The sequence below is a fragment of the Kwoniella dendrophila genome, chromosome 4, assembly GCF_036810415.1.
Source record: "Kwoniella dendrophila CBS 6074 chromosome 4, complete sequence".
NCBI lineage: Eukaryota > Fungi > Basidiomycota > Tremellomycetes > Tremellales > Cryptococcaceae > Kwoniella > Kwoniella dendrophila.
Genome location: NC_089479.1, coordinates 1,982,740 through 2,003,422, shown reverse-complemented (window position 1 = coordinate 2,003,422; position 20,683 = coordinate 1,982,740). Strand labels below are relative to the sequence as shown.

General features: G+C 39.7%; 9 protein-coding genes across 9 annotated transcripts; 5 read left to right on the top strand and 4 right to left on the bottom strand.

The window, feature by feature from the left end:
• Window positions 1–752: 752 nt before the first annotated feature.
• L201_003832 (uncharacterized protein) lies at window positions 753–2,591 on the top strand (the record flags this gene model as incomplete). The annotated part of the gene is made up of 6 exons (XM_066219583.1): window positions 753–975; window positions 1,042–1,224; window positions 1,289–1,361; window positions 1,424–1,836; window positions 1,917–2,312; window positions 2,386–2,591. 6 exons carry the CDS (start codon window positions 753–755, stop codon window positions 2,589–2,591), a joined length of 1,494 nt encoding a protein of 497 aa, XP_066075680.1.
• A 1,435-nt stretch (window positions 2,592–4,026) lies between these two features.
• Window positions 4,027–4,516, top strand: L201_003831 (uncharacterized protein; the record flags this gene model as incomplete). Its single annotated transcript, XM_066219582.1, has 2 exons — window positions 4,027–4,077; window positions 4,214–4,516. 2 exons carry the CDS (start codon window positions 4,027–4,029, stop codon window positions 4,514–4,516), a joined length of 354 nt encoding a protein of 117 aa, XP_066075679.1.
• A 34-nt stretch (window positions 4,517–4,550) lies between these two features.
• Window positions 4,551–6,438, top strand: L201_003830 (uncharacterized protein; the record flags this gene model as incomplete). Its single annotated transcript, XM_066219581.1, has 6 exons — window positions 4,551–4,669; window positions 4,740–4,844; window positions 4,904–5,378; window positions 5,489–5,974; window positions 6,034–6,108; window positions 6,178–6,438. 6 exons carry the CDS (start codon window positions 4,551–4,553, stop codon window positions 6,436–6,438), a joined length of 1,521 nt encoding a protein of 506 aa, XP_066075678.1.
• Window positions 6,439–6,564: 126 nt separating this feature from the next.
• On the bottom strand, window positions 6,565–7,749 carry L201_003829 (uncharacterized protein; the record flags this gene model as incomplete). Its single annotated transcript, XM_066219580.1, has 3 exons — window positions 6,565–7,044; window positions 7,131–7,369; window positions 7,458–7,749. 3 exons carry the CDS (start codon window positions 7,747–7,749, stop codon window positions 6,565–6,567), a joined length of 1,011 nt encoding a protein of 336 aa, XP_066075677.1.
• A 507-nt stretch (window positions 7,750–8,256) lies between these two features.
• Window positions 8,257–10,259, top strand: L201_003828 (uncharacterized protein; the record flags this gene model as incomplete). The annotated part of the gene is made up of 6 exons (XM_066219579.1): window positions 8,257–8,410; window positions 8,465–8,976; window positions 9,042–9,264; window positions 9,327–9,633; window positions 9,713–9,996; window positions 10,075–10,259. 6 exons carry the CDS (start codon window positions 8,257–8,259, stop codon window positions 10,257–10,259), a joined length of 1,665 nt encoding a protein of 554 aa, XP_066075676.1.
• A 352-nt stretch (window positions 10,260–10,611) lies between these two features.
• On the bottom strand, window positions 10,612–12,711 carry L201_003827 (uncharacterized protein; the record flags this gene model as incomplete). The annotated part of the gene is made up of 8 exons (XM_066219578.1): window positions 10,612–11,196; window positions 11,318–11,518; window positions 11,616–11,841; window positions 11,916–12,059; window positions 12,141–12,173; window positions 12,233–12,293; window positions 12,379–12,563; window positions 12,644–12,711. The coding sequence occupies 8 exons, from the start codon at window positions 12,709–12,711 to the stop codon at window positions 10,612–10,614; spliced, it is 1,503 nt and encodes a 500-aa protein (XP_066075675.1).
• Window positions 12,712–13,167: 456 nt separating this feature from the next.
• Window positions 13,168–14,965, bottom strand: L201_003826 (uncharacterized protein; the record flags this gene model as incomplete). Its single annotated transcript, XM_066219577.1, has 8 exons — window positions 13,168–13,314; window positions 13,368–13,460; window positions 13,516–13,725; window positions 13,802–14,049; window positions 14,101–14,614; window positions 14,679–14,773; window positions 14,832–14,876; window positions 14,938–14,965. The coding sequence occupies 8 exons, from the start codon at window positions 14,963–14,965 to the stop codon at window positions 13,168–13,170; spliced, it is 1,380 nt and encodes a 459-aa protein (XP_066075674.1).
• Window positions 14,966–15,889: 924 nt separating this feature from the next.
• Window positions 15,890–17,859, top strand: L201_003825 (uncharacterized protein; the record flags this gene model as incomplete). The annotated part of the gene is made up of 7 exons (XM_066219576.1): window positions 15,890–16,450; window positions 16,511–16,720; window positions 16,798–16,955; window positions 17,019–17,250; window positions 17,326–17,507; window positions 17,685–17,786; window positions 17,829–17,859. 7 exons carry the CDS (start codon window positions 15,890–15,892, stop codon window positions 17,857–17,859), a joined length of 1,476 nt encoding a protein of 491 aa, XP_066075673.1.
• Window positions 17,860–18,125: 266 nt separating this feature from the next.
• On the bottom strand, window positions 18,126–19,774 carry L201_003824 (uncharacterized protein; the record flags this gene model as incomplete). Its single annotated transcript, XM_066219575.1, has 7 exons — window positions 18,126–18,272; window positions 18,336–18,731; window positions 18,774–18,857; window positions 18,914–19,183; window positions 19,234–19,386; window positions 19,445–19,552; window positions 19,607–19,774. The coding sequence occupies 7 exons, from the start codon at window positions 19,772–19,774 to the stop codon at window positions 18,126–18,128; spliced, it is 1,326 nt and encodes a 441-aa protein (XP_066075672.1).
• Window positions 19,775–20,683: the final 909 nt, after the last annotated feature.

Below are 20,683 nucleotides of genomic sequence, written 5' to 3'. Positions count from 1 at the left end.
CCCATGCATTGTACTGAGAATTTGATCTATTCTTGATTTAGCACGCAAATCTAAATACAATACACATAACATGTCGCGAACGACATCGAATGAATGTCAAATCCTATACGATTATTGGCATTGATTTGCTTGAGAGGGACAGCTATCCTCGGGGTCTATGTAGCATTGAAAAGAACATTCGAATCATGTCATGTACATGAATGCGGGGTATGCGTATCTTGCCGACAGATCTTAGGGGGAAAGAAAGCATATCTTGTTTCACATTCACATTTGTCGCCGAGATCAGTAATTGCAGTATCGCAATATCGCTAAACTTGTTACAAGCAAGATCCGATTGCACCGATAAGCTATACCCGCAAGAACAGATAACTACTGGCAGGGGACTTACGCAGTTCGCGTTATCTTTGCTGACATTTGTTCATGTGATTATCTCAGTCAGAAAATTGTAAACTCTCAATGATTATGCTCTCGTAAGTTACCAGAAACGATACGGGGGACACGGCGCATAATTATGATATAATTGCGGTTAAATGGTTGGAGCCACCATACAATCTTTACGGGATACCCGCCATTCATTTATCTTTGATGAACATATGCGACGAATGCAATGGGATCTGCCCTATCATCTGGTTGTCTTGGTTCCAGACGTTGTCAGAATGGTTTTCATATAAGATATGCAATGAGAAGGATCGCGACTGACAGAATCTTCTTTTGGATTCCTAAATCGATTGTACAATAATACCACAAGAACAATGTCTTTCAACACCTACGGGAACGACCAAGAGAAGAATATGGATAATAAAGAAAACGATGCTAACGTCTATGCAGCAGACGTTGAACGGATACCAAGATCGAACAGTTCCAATGGTATGGAAGTCGAGATCGATCAAGATGGTGCACATCTAGATAGAACTCTTTCTGAGCGTCAAGTCACTATGCTTGCCATTGCTGGTATCATCGGTACAGGTTTATTCCGTAAGTGAACTTGCTATAGATATGAGTGTTTTCCGCTACTTATTGACTTCGTCTTCAAATCTGTAGTTGGTACTGGTCGAGCTATTGTACATGGTGGGGCCGTTGGTGCTTGGTTAGGTTACTTTGTAATGGCAATCTTGTCTTTTTGTATGATGATGTCTCTTGGTGAAATGTCATGTCATCAACCTTCATCTGGAAATTTTGTTGCATTCACTTCTGCCTACGTGAATGATGCTTTAGGTTCTGCTTGTAAGTCAAAGCTGCGGCTTTTTCAGTGGTTCATTGTATCGTTGATTGATGAATATGATTATAGGTGGATGGATCTACTTTATGTTCGGTGCTCTGTTCGCTCCGGTCGAAATCAGTGCAGCTTGTGTTATATTACAGTAAGTTCAGCTGTAAACCTGTGAAATTGAAATCCCGCTTACCTTCTATCCTTCCTGCATAGATATTGGGATAAAAACACTAGCCATGCTTCGATTTACACAGCTGTTTTGATTGTCTTCGTCATTACAGCTAATGCAATTGGAGTACGATGGTTTGGTGAAATCGAATTCTGGTTTGGGTTCATCAAAGTCGCCACTATCCTTGGTCTTATTCTCGTTGGTATTGTAATCAATGCTGGTGGTGGACCTGTGAAAGATCATATCGGTTTCAGAATCTGGAAAGAATATCCATTCAACGATGAATACGGAGGTATCAGTAATGTCAACACAGCAAGATTCCTTGGTTTCTGGGCTGTTTTAACTCAAGCTGCATTCTCATTCTCCGGTCTGGAATCTTTAGCTGTCGTGGCTGGTGAAGCCAAAAATCCCAGAAAAGTCATGGCAAGAGCTTTCAAACAAGTATTTCAAAGAATCGGTAAGTCACATCAACCTTTCATATCAAGCTAAAAATGATCTATGTTCTAACGATTAAATGTATTTTGCCACATCTAATAGCTGTCTTATATTTACTATCATTATTTATTATTTCATTAAACGTCTCAAGAGTCGATCCAAACTTACTTGGTGCGTTAGCGGAAGCATCAGGTACAGCAGCTCAATCACCATTTGTGATTATGATTAATCGCGCTGGAATTAAAGCTTTACCTGCTATCATCAACGCTGTTGTATTCACTTCAGCAATTTCATCAGGTAATGAAGGTTTCTTCTTTGGTTCAAGAACTTTAGTTGCGCTAGCTACAAGGGGTCATGCACCAAGATTCCTTCTACGAACGAACAGATTGGGTAGTCCATATTTTACAGTTATTGTTCAAGGTTGTTTCGCTTGTTTATCTTTCTTATCTGTATCAAATGGTTCAGCAACTGCGTTCTCTTGGTTGAGTAACTTGACTAGTAAGTTTCAGACGAGCTTAAAATAAGGAAATCGAAATATCGTTTACTGACGTTGTCATCATGCTTACAATAGCTCTTTGTTCTCTTATTTCATGGATATGTATCTGTGTAGCCTATATCCGATTCCACAAAGCTACCGTTGTTCAAGGATTTGATAGAAAACTTTTACCTTTCAGAGGATACTTCCAACCTTATTTAGCTTGGTTCGCTTTGGTTGGATTCTTTTTGGTTACACTCTTTAACGTGGCTCACTTACAAAGAGATCACACCCGGAAATAGATCATGCCACCATAGGAAAAGTTGTGAAATTTCTGTATTGCTGTCCATGCATGCATCATCAGATTTGCAGGGCTACAAACAACTTTGAGGGGATTAGGACATGCCAATTAAGGTATTCATACAGTTATCTTCTGCATAATCCCTCTTTTTTCACTTGCTGATCTACTTCTGGGTGTGATCTGTTTCTAAGTGAGCCTCGTTAATGGTTTCACAACTTTCCTTGGTGGTTTCGCAGCATCAGATTTCGTCGCCGCTTATATCACCCTACCAATCTTTGGTTTGTTTTATATTGGTTACTACATCTGGAAAAGGTATGTCGGCCCTCACAATGTTCTTTTAAGATGGAATCTCCTTCTCTTACACGTTGCTGATATACAATATTTGCTTTCCCCGCCATTGTAGACCTAAAATGGTTCCTTACACCGAAATCATTCTCTAAGCGATATGCAGCTGTCCATCCCCTGACATACACTCGACACGTATGTCTGAAGAACAGCTTGTGACTAATGATAGATAGACGCATACTACTTGCAGGGGGCGGAACTTGGAAGACAGAAGAAAAAACAAAAAACAGCACAAAGAAAAACCGAATGGAAGACGATAGTAAAGTATATATATATTAGCGGAAACCGGAAAACGGATTGTATGGTCTTTAGGAAAATGATATTTTTGAGTTGTACGAAAACATGCGGGTGAAGTACATTTGCGCATTCTTGTAGACGTGTACTTCTTATGAATTGCGTGTGACGTTAATTACATCGATACGGTGGGATCCATCTTGTTCCAGACAGGCATCGTTGGTGGGATCATACTTCCCAGCCAGGAGCTCGGCGTATCTGTTAACCTGATATAAGCTATCAATCTTTCTGGCTGTGGACGTTTCTCAAGTACGCTAGAAGTGGTCTTCTCGCATCCATACCTTTCAAAGGGATGGCGGAGCTCGGTACAACCAAGGTTGACATGTGAAAGGTTTGATTTCCAAAGTTAAATTCAACGATAGATTGGTCACTCCAGCAAGTTATGAATCCTGTCGTCTTTAGAATGCCGGTCGATCACAATGTATACAACCCAATAAGTATGTGGTACAAACACACTTAAGAAGCTTGACAAAGTCGAGACAACTCAAACCGCCAACAGCTTCCGCCTCTCTCGGTTATTTGTTAATATAACAAGGATAATCGATTCTACCACGTGATCCAAACATGTCAGCTAGAACAGTTTCCCCCATCATGCGCCGTCTCTCCTTCATCATCTTATCTGTACAAACTATATTATTGATTCTCCAAATACTCTTGTAAACTTGCTATCTCATCAGATCCTTACAGACCTCAAAACATTGCTCATCAGTCTTCTGGACCGTGGACATATAACAGACATAACATCGAACTTTTACTCACGTTAAGATAAAGATTTACAATAACCGGGTAAAACCGATATGACGGCTGATAGAACTAGGTCGCGAACAGGATGTCAACAATGTCGTTTGGTAAGCGCATTTTCATCAGAATGTTGTATATGAAGATCGGTAACTGACTAGTGTTGTCAATCCTAGACCAAAAAACGTGTAAGACATCGATCCGTTATCTACTTCTTGGTCGGTATTGACCTTATCTCTGATATAGTGCGACGAAGTACGCCCTACTTGTGGAAGATGTACTGCTAAGGATATACAATGTAATTTTGATCGTGCTTTTGGTGTAAAGCATGGCAATCGACCAAGGAGATTAGCGCTTCCTTCTGGTAGTGGTAACAACGATTCTTCGATGTCACCTAGAAGTCATCGTTCGATATCTCAAAATAGTCAACAACCTTTTTTAGAAGCGGAACATTCTTCAGATTATGAACACAGTCTTGATATCGATCAATCAATCACAGATATTCCACATGCTTCTTCATCAACTCACAGCAATAATATTGATACGTAAGTTATTATTTTTGCTAACGGATTCACAAGGAAAGATGTTGATTCCAACTTCGGGAAACCACCAAAGGAGTCTACCTGATGCTGAATTTACCGCTTTTCTGAACGTACTACCGTCTGGACCATCCGTAGTTACACCTACAGCTTCTATGATGAAGTGAGTCGTTCTTTCTGTTTCACGCACAGATATATGATAAACAATGACCAACTGATATGTTGCTCAACAGTATGCATACGAACTTTACTGGCCAAGAGGTATTCAACAGCTTTATGCAATCAGCCTTCCCAATGACTTTGAACGATTCTGGATTACCAGATAATCTGTTCTCGATGTGAGTATCGTTCTGGATCATACTGCTTAAAGCACGATAACTGATATGTACTTTATCAGTCTCGCATCACCTTCACAATTTGAGCATTTTCAGAATTCAGGACTACGCGCCATCGAAACAAATCCCTCCAGCATACAACAAACATTTGATTCACCTCGTGACTACAGGGAGGCTTTAAATGGTAAATTTCCAGAGACCCTGTTATCATCGATATCTGAGGAGCATCTTCAGCTACTGCACTATTACGTCAACGTACAAACATCGATCAGTGTAGCTTGTGATACCACGGAAAATCCTCTACAGAGGTTTATGATACCTTTGGCAACGGGATTACCAGTCGGAGACATACTGGAATTGGACGCTGCTTATTGGGCACTTTTAGCTTGTGCAGCTACTCATCATGCTAATTTATTGATGAGTTCTGGTAAATCAGAAGAACGTTTTAGAAGTCAAGCTCGTAAAGCTCGCAATTCAGCTTACAAATTTCTGGCAAGAGATATAACAATATATCAGGACATTATACCTGAAAAGCAAGTCCGTACCGCTGCTGCTACTTGTCTGGCAAGTCTAATTCTAAATATACTTTGAATGTACATACTCATATCAACATAATTGGCTAATCCTGATGTTTTGATCAATCGCAGCTTCTATATACAGCATGTCTCGATGGCAATTGTTTATTATTAGATCGTATAACAACAGCATTTTCAGATGCAGTCCTTACAGCCTCGACAACAAAAGCATTTCACGATGAAAGGGAAGTTTTTTTCTTATCAATGGCATCAGTTTATCAAACATGGTTAGAATTTAACAGTTTAGCAACAAACAAACCTAAAAGTAGAATATTTTGGGATGTTTTGCAATCTTCACAAAGACCACAATCAGATGATTTCGCTTCTATATTTGGGGTTAGTGTAGAAGTTTGTGAAACATGTAATCAAGTTTTGGATATAATTAGAAATTATAATAATTCACAAAAATATAATGATTTACGGAATTCCGTAGACAAAATGTTACAAGCTGAAGAAATATCAAATGACCTTTTGGTAAAACTGGAAAATGCTGTAAATGAAAGAGATGTTCAAGTTAATGGTGATCTACTGAAACTCAGATTGAAAATCGGTAGAATAGTGAGTATGCGTTTGACGATGTTTCCGAAGAGTGGCGACTAACTTGATCTTCATTGTAGTTACACTATGCTGCCTTACGGGTTTTGCTCTTGACGGAAGTTCTGGGGTGTTCAAAGTTGGATGGAAACGTTCAGGTAAGTCATTCAGAGGATGGAACAAGCCGTCATGACTGGTAGTATTTGACTGGTTTTCTTACCTCACAGAGATGCGTCAATTACGGAGTGGAGATACTGCCAGCCGTCAAGTGGGGAAGTGAAACGGGTACTATGATGGCTTGCCTGATATTAGCTTCAATGGCGAAATACCAGCATCTTGCCATTTTTCAAACCTATGCCGATAGAACATGTTGGAAGGGTAGTTCTGGTCACCGTGCTTTAGCGGACGGTACAAGGTTGTTCAAGGAAAAACCTCACTCCACATGGAAGGACGCAGTGATCAGTCTCGGTTGTCCTATGTTTGCTTAGTGTTCTAGTGATAAATTCGCCAGCTCAATACCATATAACCATTTTCGAGTATCGCAATGCATATAAACTATGTATATGTACATCTATTCTATCTACCACACTTAAAAATACAAGACCCCCGAAAATTTATTCTTGATTACCTTCTGTACAAATCAGCACCACTACTGAATCAGAGTCTAATTTGAGATGCTTCAGAGCAGCTAATGGAGCAGCACCACAAGGACCAGATTGAACACCTAATTCAGCCAAAGTTTTTATACCATCTCTAGCTTCTTGATCAGAAATCGAAATAGCATTTTCAGGTTTGACTAATTTATGTAATAATGGCCAAGCTTGTTCTGAGACTGTACCACAATTAAGACCCGGCATAATAGTTTCACCAGTTTGAATTGGTGTATTTTTACCTTTTGCCAAACTTTCTTTTAGACAGGCTGCTGTATTAGGTTCAACTGTAACTACATTGGTGGAAGTATTTTCATATGATAAAGCTGATGCTAAAGCTAATGAACCTACTCCAACCGGTACGATAGTATGTGTAGGTCTAACACCAGAAGGCAACTGATCTTCTATTTCAGCAAATAGTCTTGTGTACCCATCGACGATGTACTGATAAGTGAGAGATTATACATACATATCAGCTTGATTATGATGTATACAAAGAAACGACAGATTGGAAATGACGGATGACTCACTTGAGGAATAGTCTCATATCCTTTCCAAGAAGTATCCTGAACCACTAAATCACCGTTTTTTTCTGCTAATTCAGCAACATGTTTAACTGCATTATCATAATCACCATCAAAAACTGTAACATTACAACCTTCTGAAGCTATAGCATCTATTGACCATTTTTCAACTGTTTTGGGTGTATATATATTCGCTTTTAATCCTAATCTTTTGGCTGTTCTGGCTACTGCTCTACCGTGATTTCCTGTTATGGTTAATCGAATCAGTACATATAGTACTTATAATGGAATATTTTGACAATAAAATTCGTTGTCCACTTCTGACGAACTCACCATCAGTAGCGGCATAAACAGCTAAACCTTGCTGTTCAGCAGCATTTTTCAATCCATCAAAGTCTAAAACATCTACACCGGTTCTATCAGACAGAGCTTTTGCAGTACCCCAAGAAGCACCCAAAATCTTGAAAGCAGGTAAGCCAAACCTTTTCGCTTCATTTTTCAAATAAACTTGTTTACAACCATATTGCTTTTCTAATCCTTTAAGAGGTACTAAAGGTGAAGGTTGTTCATTTGGGAAGAATTTGTCATGAAATTCGTATACTTTGGTATATCGTTCGAATGACATTTTGAATAGATCGTATTCTCTAGTATTGAATCCTAGCGATCCCTATAAGAGAGAGCTCGGAAGATAACTTGTCTGAAATTGTTCATTATGATATACCTATCTTGATCCGGACATACGTACATATGATGTGAGTGAAAGAGAAGGATGATGAAAACGATAAAATCAATCATCGCCTAAATTCAACGTCGGGAAATCGCATGTGACCGAATGTGAGATATGCGACAGTTAGCCGACATCTAATGATGATTTACCCGCTAGATGAAATGTTCCGGTCCCGAATGGCGATCAAGCGACAAAGTTACAGATTATTACGCGTAACGAGTACTATCCGCAATGTCGCATTCATCATTGGTGACGAGGACTGGAACTGCAGAAGAGGTTGACTTTGGGACATTTATAGCTGGGAGATGGAGTGGTGACATGAAAATATATAATATAATTCTTGTACATCGCTTGAATTGAGGAGATATAGTGATTTTCAACAATTTCTTAATTCACTAAATCACAATGTCCGAAAAACAGCCTATCAACAGGACTTCCAACACTCAAAAAAACACCTCACGACAAAGGGATAATAATGTCAGATTGTGTCTTGGAGTAACATTATTTGGGGCAGCCATCGCATACTGGCTTATGAAATCGGATATAACTTCCGCACTTGGTACATCATCAAGACCATCTTTGTGTCCAGTACAACCATGAACATTGTCACAAGGACCTAAGTGGGATATATTATCAGATAAACAATATACTTTGAAAGCTGCTGAAAGATTATCAAAAGCTATTCAAATTGATACTCGAACTTTTGATGGAACACCATTCGATGGATCTGATCCAATTTATGATAATTTCTATCAGTTTGAGAAATTCTTAGAGAATCAATTTCCAACTATATTCAAATATTTACAGCATGAAATGATCAACACGCATAGTCATTTATTCACTTGGAAAGGATCCAAACCAGATCTGAAACCTGTAGTTTTCATGGCACATATAGATACTGTTCCAATTTTACCTGATACAATAAGTGATTGGACTTTTGATCCTTTAAGTGGTAAGATTGCAGCAGACGTTAGATCTGATACTCCAGGTACATGGATCTGGGGTAGAGGTGCAAGTGATTGTAAAAATAGTTTGATGGGTATTTTCGGGTCGATTGAAAAATTGATAGACGAAGGTTATAAGCCAGAAAGAACCATTTTGCTCATCAACGGTCACGACGAAGAGGTAAGTGTGGTATGATCCTCGATGCGCGAAACGACCAGGGTTGATTGTCTTATCTCCTTTGATAGATCGGCGGGATGAGAGGTGATGCTCAAGTTGCAAAATTACTAGAAGGCCGATATGGACACGATTCAGTCTCTTTATTAGTTGATGAAGGTTTTACCGGTATGACCTTAGAAGGTGATCGATTTGTTGCAGGTCTAGGTATGATGGAGAAAGGTACAATGAACGTGGATATCAACATTCATTCCGAAGGTGGTCATTCAAGTGTACCTCATGAGCACAATAGTAGTGAGTTGATTATTCATTTCAACAGAAACAGGAGAATTTACTTACCATGTCTTCAAAAATAGTCGGTGTTATGGCTGCGGTGATTCGGGATCTGGAAGCTATTCCATTCACTCAAACTCTCAAGCCAGAAAATCCTCTAGCGCAATACTTAGATTGCCTATTAGAACATAATGTTACAGTTCCAGATCAAGTCAAGCAAGGTCTGGCAGTCAAGAGTAAATGGCCAGCTTTGACAAAGTGGTTAATCAAAGATCGAGTCAACAGAGCGTTCTTATCCACCACTCAAGCTATCGATATGATTCAAGGCGGCATCAAATACAATGCATTACCTGAAGTTGTTAAAACCACAATCAATTATAGACTCGCTTTGTAAGTAGATTACGTATCCGACGGGAAGATGAAGTTTGTTTTTCGTTGACCTGATATTGATCTAACGTTGTATTTTCAGCGATACAACAACGTCAGAAGTCCAAAAATTAATCGCCAAAGCCGTGAGACCAATCGCAGCCAATTATGGGTACGGGTTCTCCTCATTTGAACATGAAAAAGATAAAAATCAATCAGGAAGGTCTTTGTCTTTGCCTCATATCAAATTAGCTATATCGGATATCGAACCTATATTAGAATCTGCTCCGCCTACACCAAGTGATTCTCTAGCTTTCGCTTTAATCGGTGGTACATGTAAATCCATGTATGGTGATGATACTGTTATCGCTCCGACTGGAATGTTTGGTAGGTCCACATTTCGTTGAGCTATTGCGATCATTTTTGTAAGAATCTTTTGGACTAATAAATCTTGATGTTTGATAGCTAACACCGATACTCGATATATGTGGAATTTGACAAGACACATTTTCAGATTTAATCCATCTCTTTTGACACATAATGCTGGTGTTCATACTACAGATGAAAGGATCAGTCTGGAAGCTCACCTCAATACGACAAGATTCTACTATACTCTAATGCATAATCTCCAGGGTTGGCAAGCCGATTAGGTAGTCAACCAAAAAAGAACAAGAAGATATCCAAAAAGCCTTGTCGAAGGAAAGTTGTTTTGTCAAATATGAAAGGACCATTAATGAGAGGACATAGTTATGTCTCTTCCATCATAAAGGATATAGAATTTGAAATAGATTAGCACACTTCCGTTAAAGGATCCGGGAGGATTCTTGCTTAGGCATGAATGCATAATTTGCGACCTTAATAAAGTATACCTACAATGCTGTTAACAACGTTGATCCATATCCTTCACATGTATCTTTACAACGGCCATGATCTACAGATATCGTACAGGTCAGTATGATCGACCCCAAGAGTGATTGAACGGCAAACCTAAGGTTAAACTACTCACATAGTCTGTGTCAAATTTTGATGAACAGCTTTGACCTGTTGATAAGCTTCTAGACCGTATGTACCTAACTCTCTACCTATACCAGAATGTTTGAATCCACCAAATGGTACACTTGGATGTAGAATACCATATTGATTTAACCATATTGTACCTGCGTCAATCTTTTGAGATAATCTAGTTTGTTGCCCAGCGTCATTTGTAAATACAGCTGCACCTAATCCGTATGTCGTATCATTTGCTAAATCGATCACTTCTTCTTCTGTCTTGAATTTTGAAACTGATATGACAGGACCAAATATTTCTTCTTTCACTACTTTCATGGATGAATTCGTATCAGCTAATATAGTAGGTTCAACCCAATATCCCCCATTCGATTTTTCCCATTTTTGTCCACCAGTAATTACCCTTGCTCCTTCCGATCGACCAGATTCGATATATGCTAAAACCTTATCTCGCTGGGTCTCCGATATAAGTGGACCGAATGAGGTGAATTCGTCGGATGGTTGACCAATAGCACATGCTTTGGCTTTCGCGGTGAGAGCATGGATGAAAGAATCGTAAATCTCTTCTTGGACGTAAAGCTGTTGAAATACAGGTCGGAAGGTAACGTTAACATGAGCGATTATCAGGACATAGGTTGATGAATTAGAGCAATCAATGACAGTGTGGCAAATCATAAACGATAGTAAATCTAGCACTCACCCTACTACTAGCAGTACAATCCTGACCTGAGTTAAACCATATGCCCATAGCCACCCAAGAAGCAGCTTCCTCTATATCCGCAGAGTTGAAAATCATCGAAGGGGATTTTCCTCCTAATTCAAGAGTAACTTTTTTAAGATTTGATTCAGCAGCAGCAATCGAAATCTTCCGACCAGTAGCAACAGAACCTGTGAAAGCGACCTGATGCGAAGCATATGAAATCAGCTTAAATTTCAGTGAAGAGTAATATTTGGTATTGAATATGGTACTTGATTTGTGATAGTGGTGGTAAACCTACCTTGTCAATATCCATGTGTCTAGAAATAGCATCACCCGTTGTCGAGCCTAAACCAGGTAAAGTATTGATTACACCAGCAGGTATACCAGCTTCTTTTGCTAGATCACACATCACTAATGCGGTAAGAGGTGTAAGTTCTGAAGGCTTCATGACTATAGTGCAGCCGGCAGCCAAGGCTGGACCAACTTTCCACGCCCACATCATCAAAGGGTAATTCCAAGGTATACTATACAAAACAAGGAGTAATTAGTAATCTAATGGAAATTTGAAAGCTAGTTTCGGGTGCGCAAGGAGACTCACATCTGTCCACAAACACCTATTGGTTGATGAAGGGTATAAACGAATTTCTCATTCCCAAAATGATTGATTGTTTGTCCATGTGATTTATCTGCTAACCCAGCATAATACCTCAAACAGGCGACGGAATCCCCTACATCAAATTCTCTGATTCGATATCAGCGATATACCCAGATGATCTAACACGGCTTGAATCAGAATTTGAAGGAAACAGGCTTGACAGCTTACCGAGCGATTCGTACACCTTTTCCGGAATTGAGCCTAATCCATTTAACGATGTCAGCTATTCATCATTGACGTTTTGGTGAATAACAGCTTACGATTCAAGCGCGCCGATCTTATCAGCATCTCTTTCTATTAGGTCGGCAAACTTATGAATCACTAAGTAGAGTATCATCAGCCGAACTCTGTGTCGATCCCGTGGACTGCGAACATGTGAGAAGAGATTCAAGTTATTCACACTCACAAGCAGCTCGTTCAGTTGCGGCAACATTGTTACCCCATACAGTTTTGAAAGCCTTTCTAGAAGATTTTACAGCTCTATTCACATCTTCTTGCTTGGCGTGGGAAAACTCTAAGAAGTGTTTACCAGTCGCAGGATTGATAGTGGGAAATGTTTCTTTAGAGGACGATTCTACCCATTCATTATCGCTAAGGTATGAGAGCTACATAAGCAATTCCACTGGACTTTCTATTTATATGAGACGGATAAGACTCTATGAAGTACTTACATAAACAAACCGGTAGGTACTTCTACTTGTCCTAATTTGGGTACATTTATCTGAGCGTGAGTAGGCATTCTGGTAATAGGCGAAGTTGAGAATGTTCTCAAGTTGGATACTTTAAGTGTGTATCGTGCTATTACCAGTTTGTATAGCATCCAGATGTATGTGACTCGGTGCGAAAGATGACTGATGTAGTGAAGGGAGAAAAGAAGAACAGCGGTCACATATATTATTGATAGAGGAATGTCAAGGAAAGGTGTATCTTATAGGTACCTATTATAGGGTATATAGCCCGGCAGTCGGTTATCGGCAAAATTAGCGGCGATCACCGATCAGATCATCCCTATACTAGATAGTGCAACCGACGTAATGCTAAAACTCGTCTCATTTCTTATTGATTTGTGCATCTCTTAAAATATGTATAATCCATAATCGTATATTCTGAAATATCAATGAGGATGACCGTAAAATAGAATCCAGTCCCATCACTAATATACATTAATAGCGATAGTATCGGTCAACAACCGGTATCAAATAACCATCTTTTTGGTAAGATTTCGGTCACTATTCGGACCCTCCTCCAAGCCATTCTTTCTCGGCGCGTCAGATCGCCATTTCCAGAATGACCTCAATGGTGTTTGTGCCTTGTCTTTGTTCAAGAAGATATCTGCAGCATGCTATCAGAGGATGGAGTTAGCAGTAACCTTCCGATATTTATTGCCTGACTTACTTGTCCGAGAACTGGTAAAAATTTAGCTCCGTGACCACTACCACCGGTACAAACGAATGAGGAATAATCCGAATACGAAGGAACGTAATCGATCTATAGGATATTCAGCATATTTTGATAATAAGTTTGATACATAAGATAAACTCACAACAAACTCGTTATCAAGAGAATCGGTATACCAGCAGAATTTGGTAGAAAAATATGGAGTGTCCTTAAATTCTGGTAGGAATATCGAGACAAAATGTCTTATAGCATCTAAAGCGGTTTGAGGAGGTTTTAATTGGGGTCCAGCTGGTATAGACCATTGACCATTTTGTGAGTACGCAGAATTTTTGGGAGCCGGCTGGAAGTGGGTATACTAATACATGTAAACGAATAAATTAAATCAGTCATCAAGCAATTCTTGATCTGCGATTACACTTCTTGTTACTCACTTTTACACCTCGGTATCCGATTTTGATTATGCCATCTTCGGTTCTAGGAAAAACATATACACTACCTACATCTTTCCCTGCTGCATCTCTGCCAGCGATTTTCCAAGTAATCACAGGGAAATTTTCAGGTGAATATTTATCCCATAATATCTTGTCGGATGGATTAACCTTGAATCTAGCTACACTACCTCCAGACGATTCGATATGATAAGATAATTCGGGAATCAGTTGTGTAGAGAATGAACCGGCTGATACAGTGATCAGCTTATCTATCGTGGTCAAAAATCCTCAATCTTTACCTGCAATGACGGTAGTACCCGCATGGTGTGAAACACCATCCTTGGTACAAAGACCAGTAATTTTGGCTTCATTTCCATTGATCCGCTCTCTGATGAGGGAATCAAAACACCCTCTATCCTGACCGAAGATAAACTTAACTCCAGCGTTTATAGCTGTTTTGTAGAAATAATAACAAGATTCACTACATCTGATGAGCCCAGCGGTGGTATCTAAAACCTCTGCGAAAGTCGTCTCCGATCCGGGTATCGAGAACTTTAGAAGTTTACGATCCCACCCTTGTTCAATCGCTCTTGACTCATCGTTTACATCTCCCTTAACGAATAATCTATGTCTCAAGCCATCTCTTTCCATATTACCTAGTGTCTCTGTTTCCAGGACACCAAGATGTTCTGTAGGCTGAACTCGAAGCATACCGGATGGTACGAATAAATCATTTTTCAAGGCTTCCCATTTCTCTCTAGCTTCCATAGCTAGTCGCTGATAATGTAATTTCTTACCATAGGAAGCGCGAAACTGCAATCGCAATGGAAAATGGAATCAGAAATGATAACAAACGCTTGCTTCATTAACAACTTGCGATTTTATTCTGGTCAACAGAAGCTGCCTGTATCTCGAAGTTACCATAATTGTCCTTGGAATAATCGTTACGATCGAAGACTGTCACGTTGTAGCCTGAGGGAACCAAGATTGAGTCAACAACGAAATATCATCGAGAAAACGGAACAAATACCTTGTTCTTGAAGAGCTAAAGCTGTCGAAAGACCGAAAATACCAGCTACATCGAAACGAGATCAGCTTTGAATAAGGTATGATAGATTCGTTAATATCAGTCTCACCTCCTACAACGTTTACACTTTTCTCCATAGTGGCGGTTGGAATTACCAAAACAAACGAAAGAAAGAAAGTCTGATTTCCGATATCAGGATTCGAAGATCTCTAATAACCTTGAATTATGTATAACATGCGATATTCGTCACTCATTAACGTCTACTTGTGGATCAATCTTACCATTTACGAGAGCCATTTGGGATATCCCTCCACTAATCATTGTCGGAAGATCGATAGCCGGGAATCTAGAACATTTTGGCACCTTCAAATCACTCGATACCTCTAAATACTCGATACCAAACAACACATCATGCGGTATGAGACCGTTGAGTCCTCTTTTTTGCAAAAATGAGCGAGAAATGCGGATATCAGGGAATCAAGAGTTAGTTACTCCTCCGAGAATTAGGACGCGGTTTACAAAGGAGTACCAAGCTTCTGAAGGTGAGCAAGAGGTAAAAATAGCATTTACCCCAGCTTCAGCACGTAATGCCAAGAACTAGTGATCAACCTGAACAAGAAACAAGAATCCCATACTTGATTGGCAAAATTTAATTCTAACGAATCATATAGCAGCTAGATAAAAGGCTCGTTGGTAAAAATGGGAATGCCAAGACAAAGGTCACAGACAAATTAGTCTGAGCCATTTTTGCGAACGCTCATAGCGTGGGATATCATCGCTATGTTTGAATGGCTCTCGTGTACCGTATGAGTATTAGCTAAACTGGACCGGGAGTCATCAAGGAACAGGAGGGAAGTCTACTTTGTGGCAAGAGGACTATTGCGGTCAGATCAAAGTGGCTCTTGTCCAGACGAAAATTTTCAACTGTAAAAGTTGGAGTCCAAACACACTATATAATCGCTGGATGCCAAATGAAAAGGTGAGTCGAAAGATCATCTGTATCTCTACAGATTTGTAAGTCAATCTGATCTGACCTTCTAATTGAAAAGAGCTTCTTCAAGATGTCAAATCACCAAAGACCCGCTGAGTTCAGCGCTACCAACGATCTTGATGATTCAAGTTCATATAAAGATATCAATACACCAGATTCACCGCCACAATTGAATTCCCAACCCGAAGAGAAAACAGATGGTAGTGTCAAAATAGTAGACGAAGGTCAAACAGATGATACTACGGTATTTTATAATAAATATAAAGATACAGTTGGACCATTAACACCGGAAATTGAAAAAAGATTAACCAAAAAGAACTTCTGGAGATTAATGGTACAAACTTGGTGGATCGCTTTTTTGATTCATTTAGATAAATCAACTTTATCTTCAGCAAGTACAATGGGTATTTTTAAAGATGTAGCAATGACAAAAAATCATCACAATCAATTATTTATAGTTTTTTATGCTGGTTATTTAGTTACTTTATGGCCTGGAGCTTATTTATCACAGAGAATTGGTCACAAATATTTCATCACTGGTTCACTCTTTTTATGGGCTTTGTTATTAGGTGTTCATCCTGCCGTCAAAACTGGTCAACAGCTTATGGCTGTTCGATTTCTTCTTGGTCTGGTGAGTAGTCATATCTGGTTTGGATCCTTGATAATCAATACTAACCGTACTGGTATGCAGACCGAATCACAAATTGTTCCGTCTACTGCAGTCTTGCATCAAGCTTTCTTTGATTACAAGCGAAGTCCATGGATCCAAATGCTTTGGTGGGCCTCTGGATCTTTCGCCAACGTCTTACTCACCATGATCGCCTACAAACTTATTCTCGACGATAAAGCTGGATCTCTTCCAGGTGGTTTGGCTTCATGGAAATGGCTACATCTGATTTGTGTTATTTTGACTTTTTTGGTTTTCGTGCCACTCTTAATCTGGGTAAGTCAAATTTTTATTGTCATATTTCTACCTAGTTGCCGAACTCACCAATCGATGCTAAATGGTTATCAACAGAAGAGAAAGTTCATACCATTACTATGATCAGAAGGACTCATGCAGGTGTTAGGAACTCTACTTTCCGATGGGATCAAGTTAGAGAGTGTTTCACCGATATCAAAACTTGGTTATTCATGTGAGTTTGCTACGCCACGTACAATACGATACTAAATCTCCATTGCTGACATGTTTGAATCAGCACACATATGTTCTTCAACGAGTTGCCCAACAACACCTCGCAACAAATCCCTCTCCTTATCGTTGGAGACGGTTTCTCACCAGCTGAGAGTGCTCTCTTCAATATCGCCAAACCAATTTGGGGAAGTGTATTGGTAATTGCTACTGCTGGTATGCTTTTCTACACCAACCTTGGTATGGGATATTCATACGCCATCTCGTATATTCCTTGCTTGATGGGCGGTATCATTGAAGTAAGTCCAGTTGCATCTTGATGATCTAGATCCTTGGATCTATATTGCTGATTCTTGTTTGTTGACATCGCATAGCTTGCCGCACCATGGAACAACAAGTCCGCTTTGGTCGTTGGTACACAAATCTCCACTTTCGAACCTTCATACTTGTTAGCTCTATCGTGGGCTGGTTTGGCCACAACAGGTTACACCAAGAGAATGGTTACGATGTCATCATGTGTAGTATCAGCTGCTGTAGCTAATATGATTGCACCTGAGTAAGTACATAGTTCTGCTGTTCGACGTTTATTATCAGTAGGGATTTGAAACTTTGACTGACCTACGCTTCATTCTATTAAGTTTTGGAAAGAAAAATATAAGCCAAGATATCAACTACCGTGGGCATTCATGACTGCTTTCTGGGTAATTTCACCTACTTTGTGTATTGTCATTAGATTATACCTTCAAAAGGAAAATAAAAGAAGACAAGCCGTTCTTCAGCAAAATGGTGATTATGAAGAAGATGCAACCAAAGTCAATTTAGATACTTTGAATGGGTAAGCTCAGGTAACAGATTGGGATCTGGATTTGACAGATAGACAAAATAAGAAGTTCTTATATCCTTTGTAAACCTCCTACTTTTCTTTGACAAACATGTTCCCCTATTGAAAGACTCTAACAATTCTACTCGTGTCGCACTCTCTTTAGAAATAAAACAGTTTTATTCCATATCATCTTTATAGTAGCATCAGTTCCTGCTCTTGGCATTACTAGCTACAGTCGATCTTTAAACATACAATATACATGTATAGATGTATCGTATGAGACCACAACGGGCAATAAATACTGCCCTCACACACCTTTCTTAAGCACTTCCTGGGTAGCCACATGCGAATCTACAGCTTGGCCGTACGTCCCGCTTTTATATCATGTCTCCAACCATCCACGTCATTTAGATCTTTTGGTTTCTCACCGCCTCTGTTTGTGCCATTATCACCTGCTCCAGGTCTCCACCTCCAAAGGTGTTTTCGATCTTCTGGAAGCTATAGCAAGATCGAGAACTATATCAGCTTGATCAAAATTTAGGCGCACAGGATATCACACACCTTTCCTTCTATCAAATCAACCACTTGTTTCCCGACTACAGGAAACATTTTAAATGTCTGACCCGAATCACCAGTAGCTACCACCAGACCTTTATATTTCGGATGTTCACACATTAACCAATTCATATCTACTGTATCTGTGCACCAACACATTGCCATTTTGTGTAAAGGTCTATCCTTAAATTGTGGTAACCAAAGGTTTATCAAGTGTTTTATAGCATTTAAAGATTCAGTTGATATCGTATCTGTTGGATTCATTGCATTGGATCGTGGTACAGATAATCTAATTTCTTCATTTGAACCAAATGGTCGAACTTTTTGATAGTGTGTATAACCAGAAAATTCATTCACCACTTTTAATTCATTCGTATCTTCTTCAGGTTTCATGATGAATCCCTAAATCCCGATCAGAACATTTCGTTACATGACGAAACTTACCAATTCATGATTGTACGTGGTACAGATACCTTTGAGCTGTTTAGCTTCTTGAGGAGTTAAACGTAAATGTGCATATCCCCAAGCCTGAACAATGTTCGTGAGCAGGTATGCTATCGGAAAATGTACTTTTTATAGCTCACTTTCGTTTCACATTGATCTTGTAAATCGATAAGTGCAGGTGACCATGCACCAGTTGCAAACACCACTAAATCTCCATACCACTCAGTTCCATCTACTGTTCTCACACCTTTGACCGTACTTCCATCGCTATCCAACAACAGTTCTTTGAACGTTCCCGAAGTACCAAAAGAGGATTTTACACCGAGTCTACGTAGCTCGTGGCCAACAGCATTTAGAGCATTCCTGGCTGCTACCCAACCTCCATTTCTCACGAACAGACCTTTCCAGCCCTGGATGTGACGATCAGTCATATTCTCCAAATGCATAATTTTAGACTTACCGCTAGATCAGCATGAGCTAAATGAGGTGCCCTAGCTACGATCTGTTCTTTTCCCTCTATCCAGTCAACTCTATCACCTCGACCTTCTTCAACGATACCATTGTATCGAGCTCGAAGTCGAGCTTCTCTTTCTGGTTTACTTGTAAGATCCAGCTAGACCAACATCAATTAGTCAGGTTATCTCAATCTAACAAGGGGGAATTTTACCCACTCGTCCAACATTATGAGCATGATCTTTGAAAACGGGATCATTCATCCACATTCCCCACGCTTCAGTACCTAGCTGACCCCATATCCCCGCAGAATCGTCCCCTGCCATCTACAATTTAACAACATTAACGATTTATTCAGCTTACAGTACCTGTAGACCTACTTTATTGTTGTCATTTCCTGCTGAATTGAGTGATGGGTTTTGGAAAATGTCCAATATACGAATATCTCTGTATCCTCTCCTGGCTAGGTGTAAAGCTGTTGATGAACCAATAGTACCCCCGCCACCTACAATGAGGATCTTACTATCTTTATTTGCTAATTGTACCATATCGAATACACGTTGTAATTGTAGGAGGTAGATTTCCTTTCTACAGGCCAAATGATGATGCGTAACTTCTTGTTATGTTTCTACTTATCTGGTGGCATACAAGCTGCTTGGGAGAAGTTTCCCCGCATCAAGGATCCTTCTTCGTAGTACTTATCTCTAAGCGAGGTTTGTCATCGCGTATACTCAAATGACCATTCCCCGCGAATTGATATCGGGTGTTTTTAAAGACCTATAAGACATTCTCCTCGTCGAGGATGGCATCGTCATGTGATTGTAAACCGATATCGCGGACTATTTATGATTTGAACTCCAGGCGTCTAGATTTGATTTCTATCAAGAGGAAGTTTTGGATTGCTAAGATAACATAAGGTGCGATTGACCTTTATCCTAGTAATAGCCATACAATTCCGAGCCGAATTCCAATATAGGCAAGTGGACGTGCGAAGTCATGTGGATCACTACAGAATTCTGATCTGCTTGGCAAAAGGTTACGACCTCATTGCTTATCATGAGGATAAAGGTAGACCGCGAAAGCGGATTGTCTAGTCCGTGGCTTGATCGACTTTTTCTTTTGAGTTACGTTACTTTATCTGACCTCGCTTAGGAAGGATATCCCAACTTTATACGATTTTTTACTCGTTTTTAGCTTGACTGGATTAACGTTATTTTCAATCTAAATTGTCAGAGCTGTTTAAGCTTGCGGATACCAGTAATTGATTACCGAGTAAATATCGGAGACTCCTTGTTTTACCCCATCTCACAATTCTTTTCCATATCACAACATCTTCAAGATATCCATCTAGATACTCAAATTAGATCTCAATTACGATACAACTCTCTAAGCGAGGTCAAGTAGTCCGGTGCCCACTGGACCGATACAAAAAATGACGTTAATCTTGAGATCCTCCT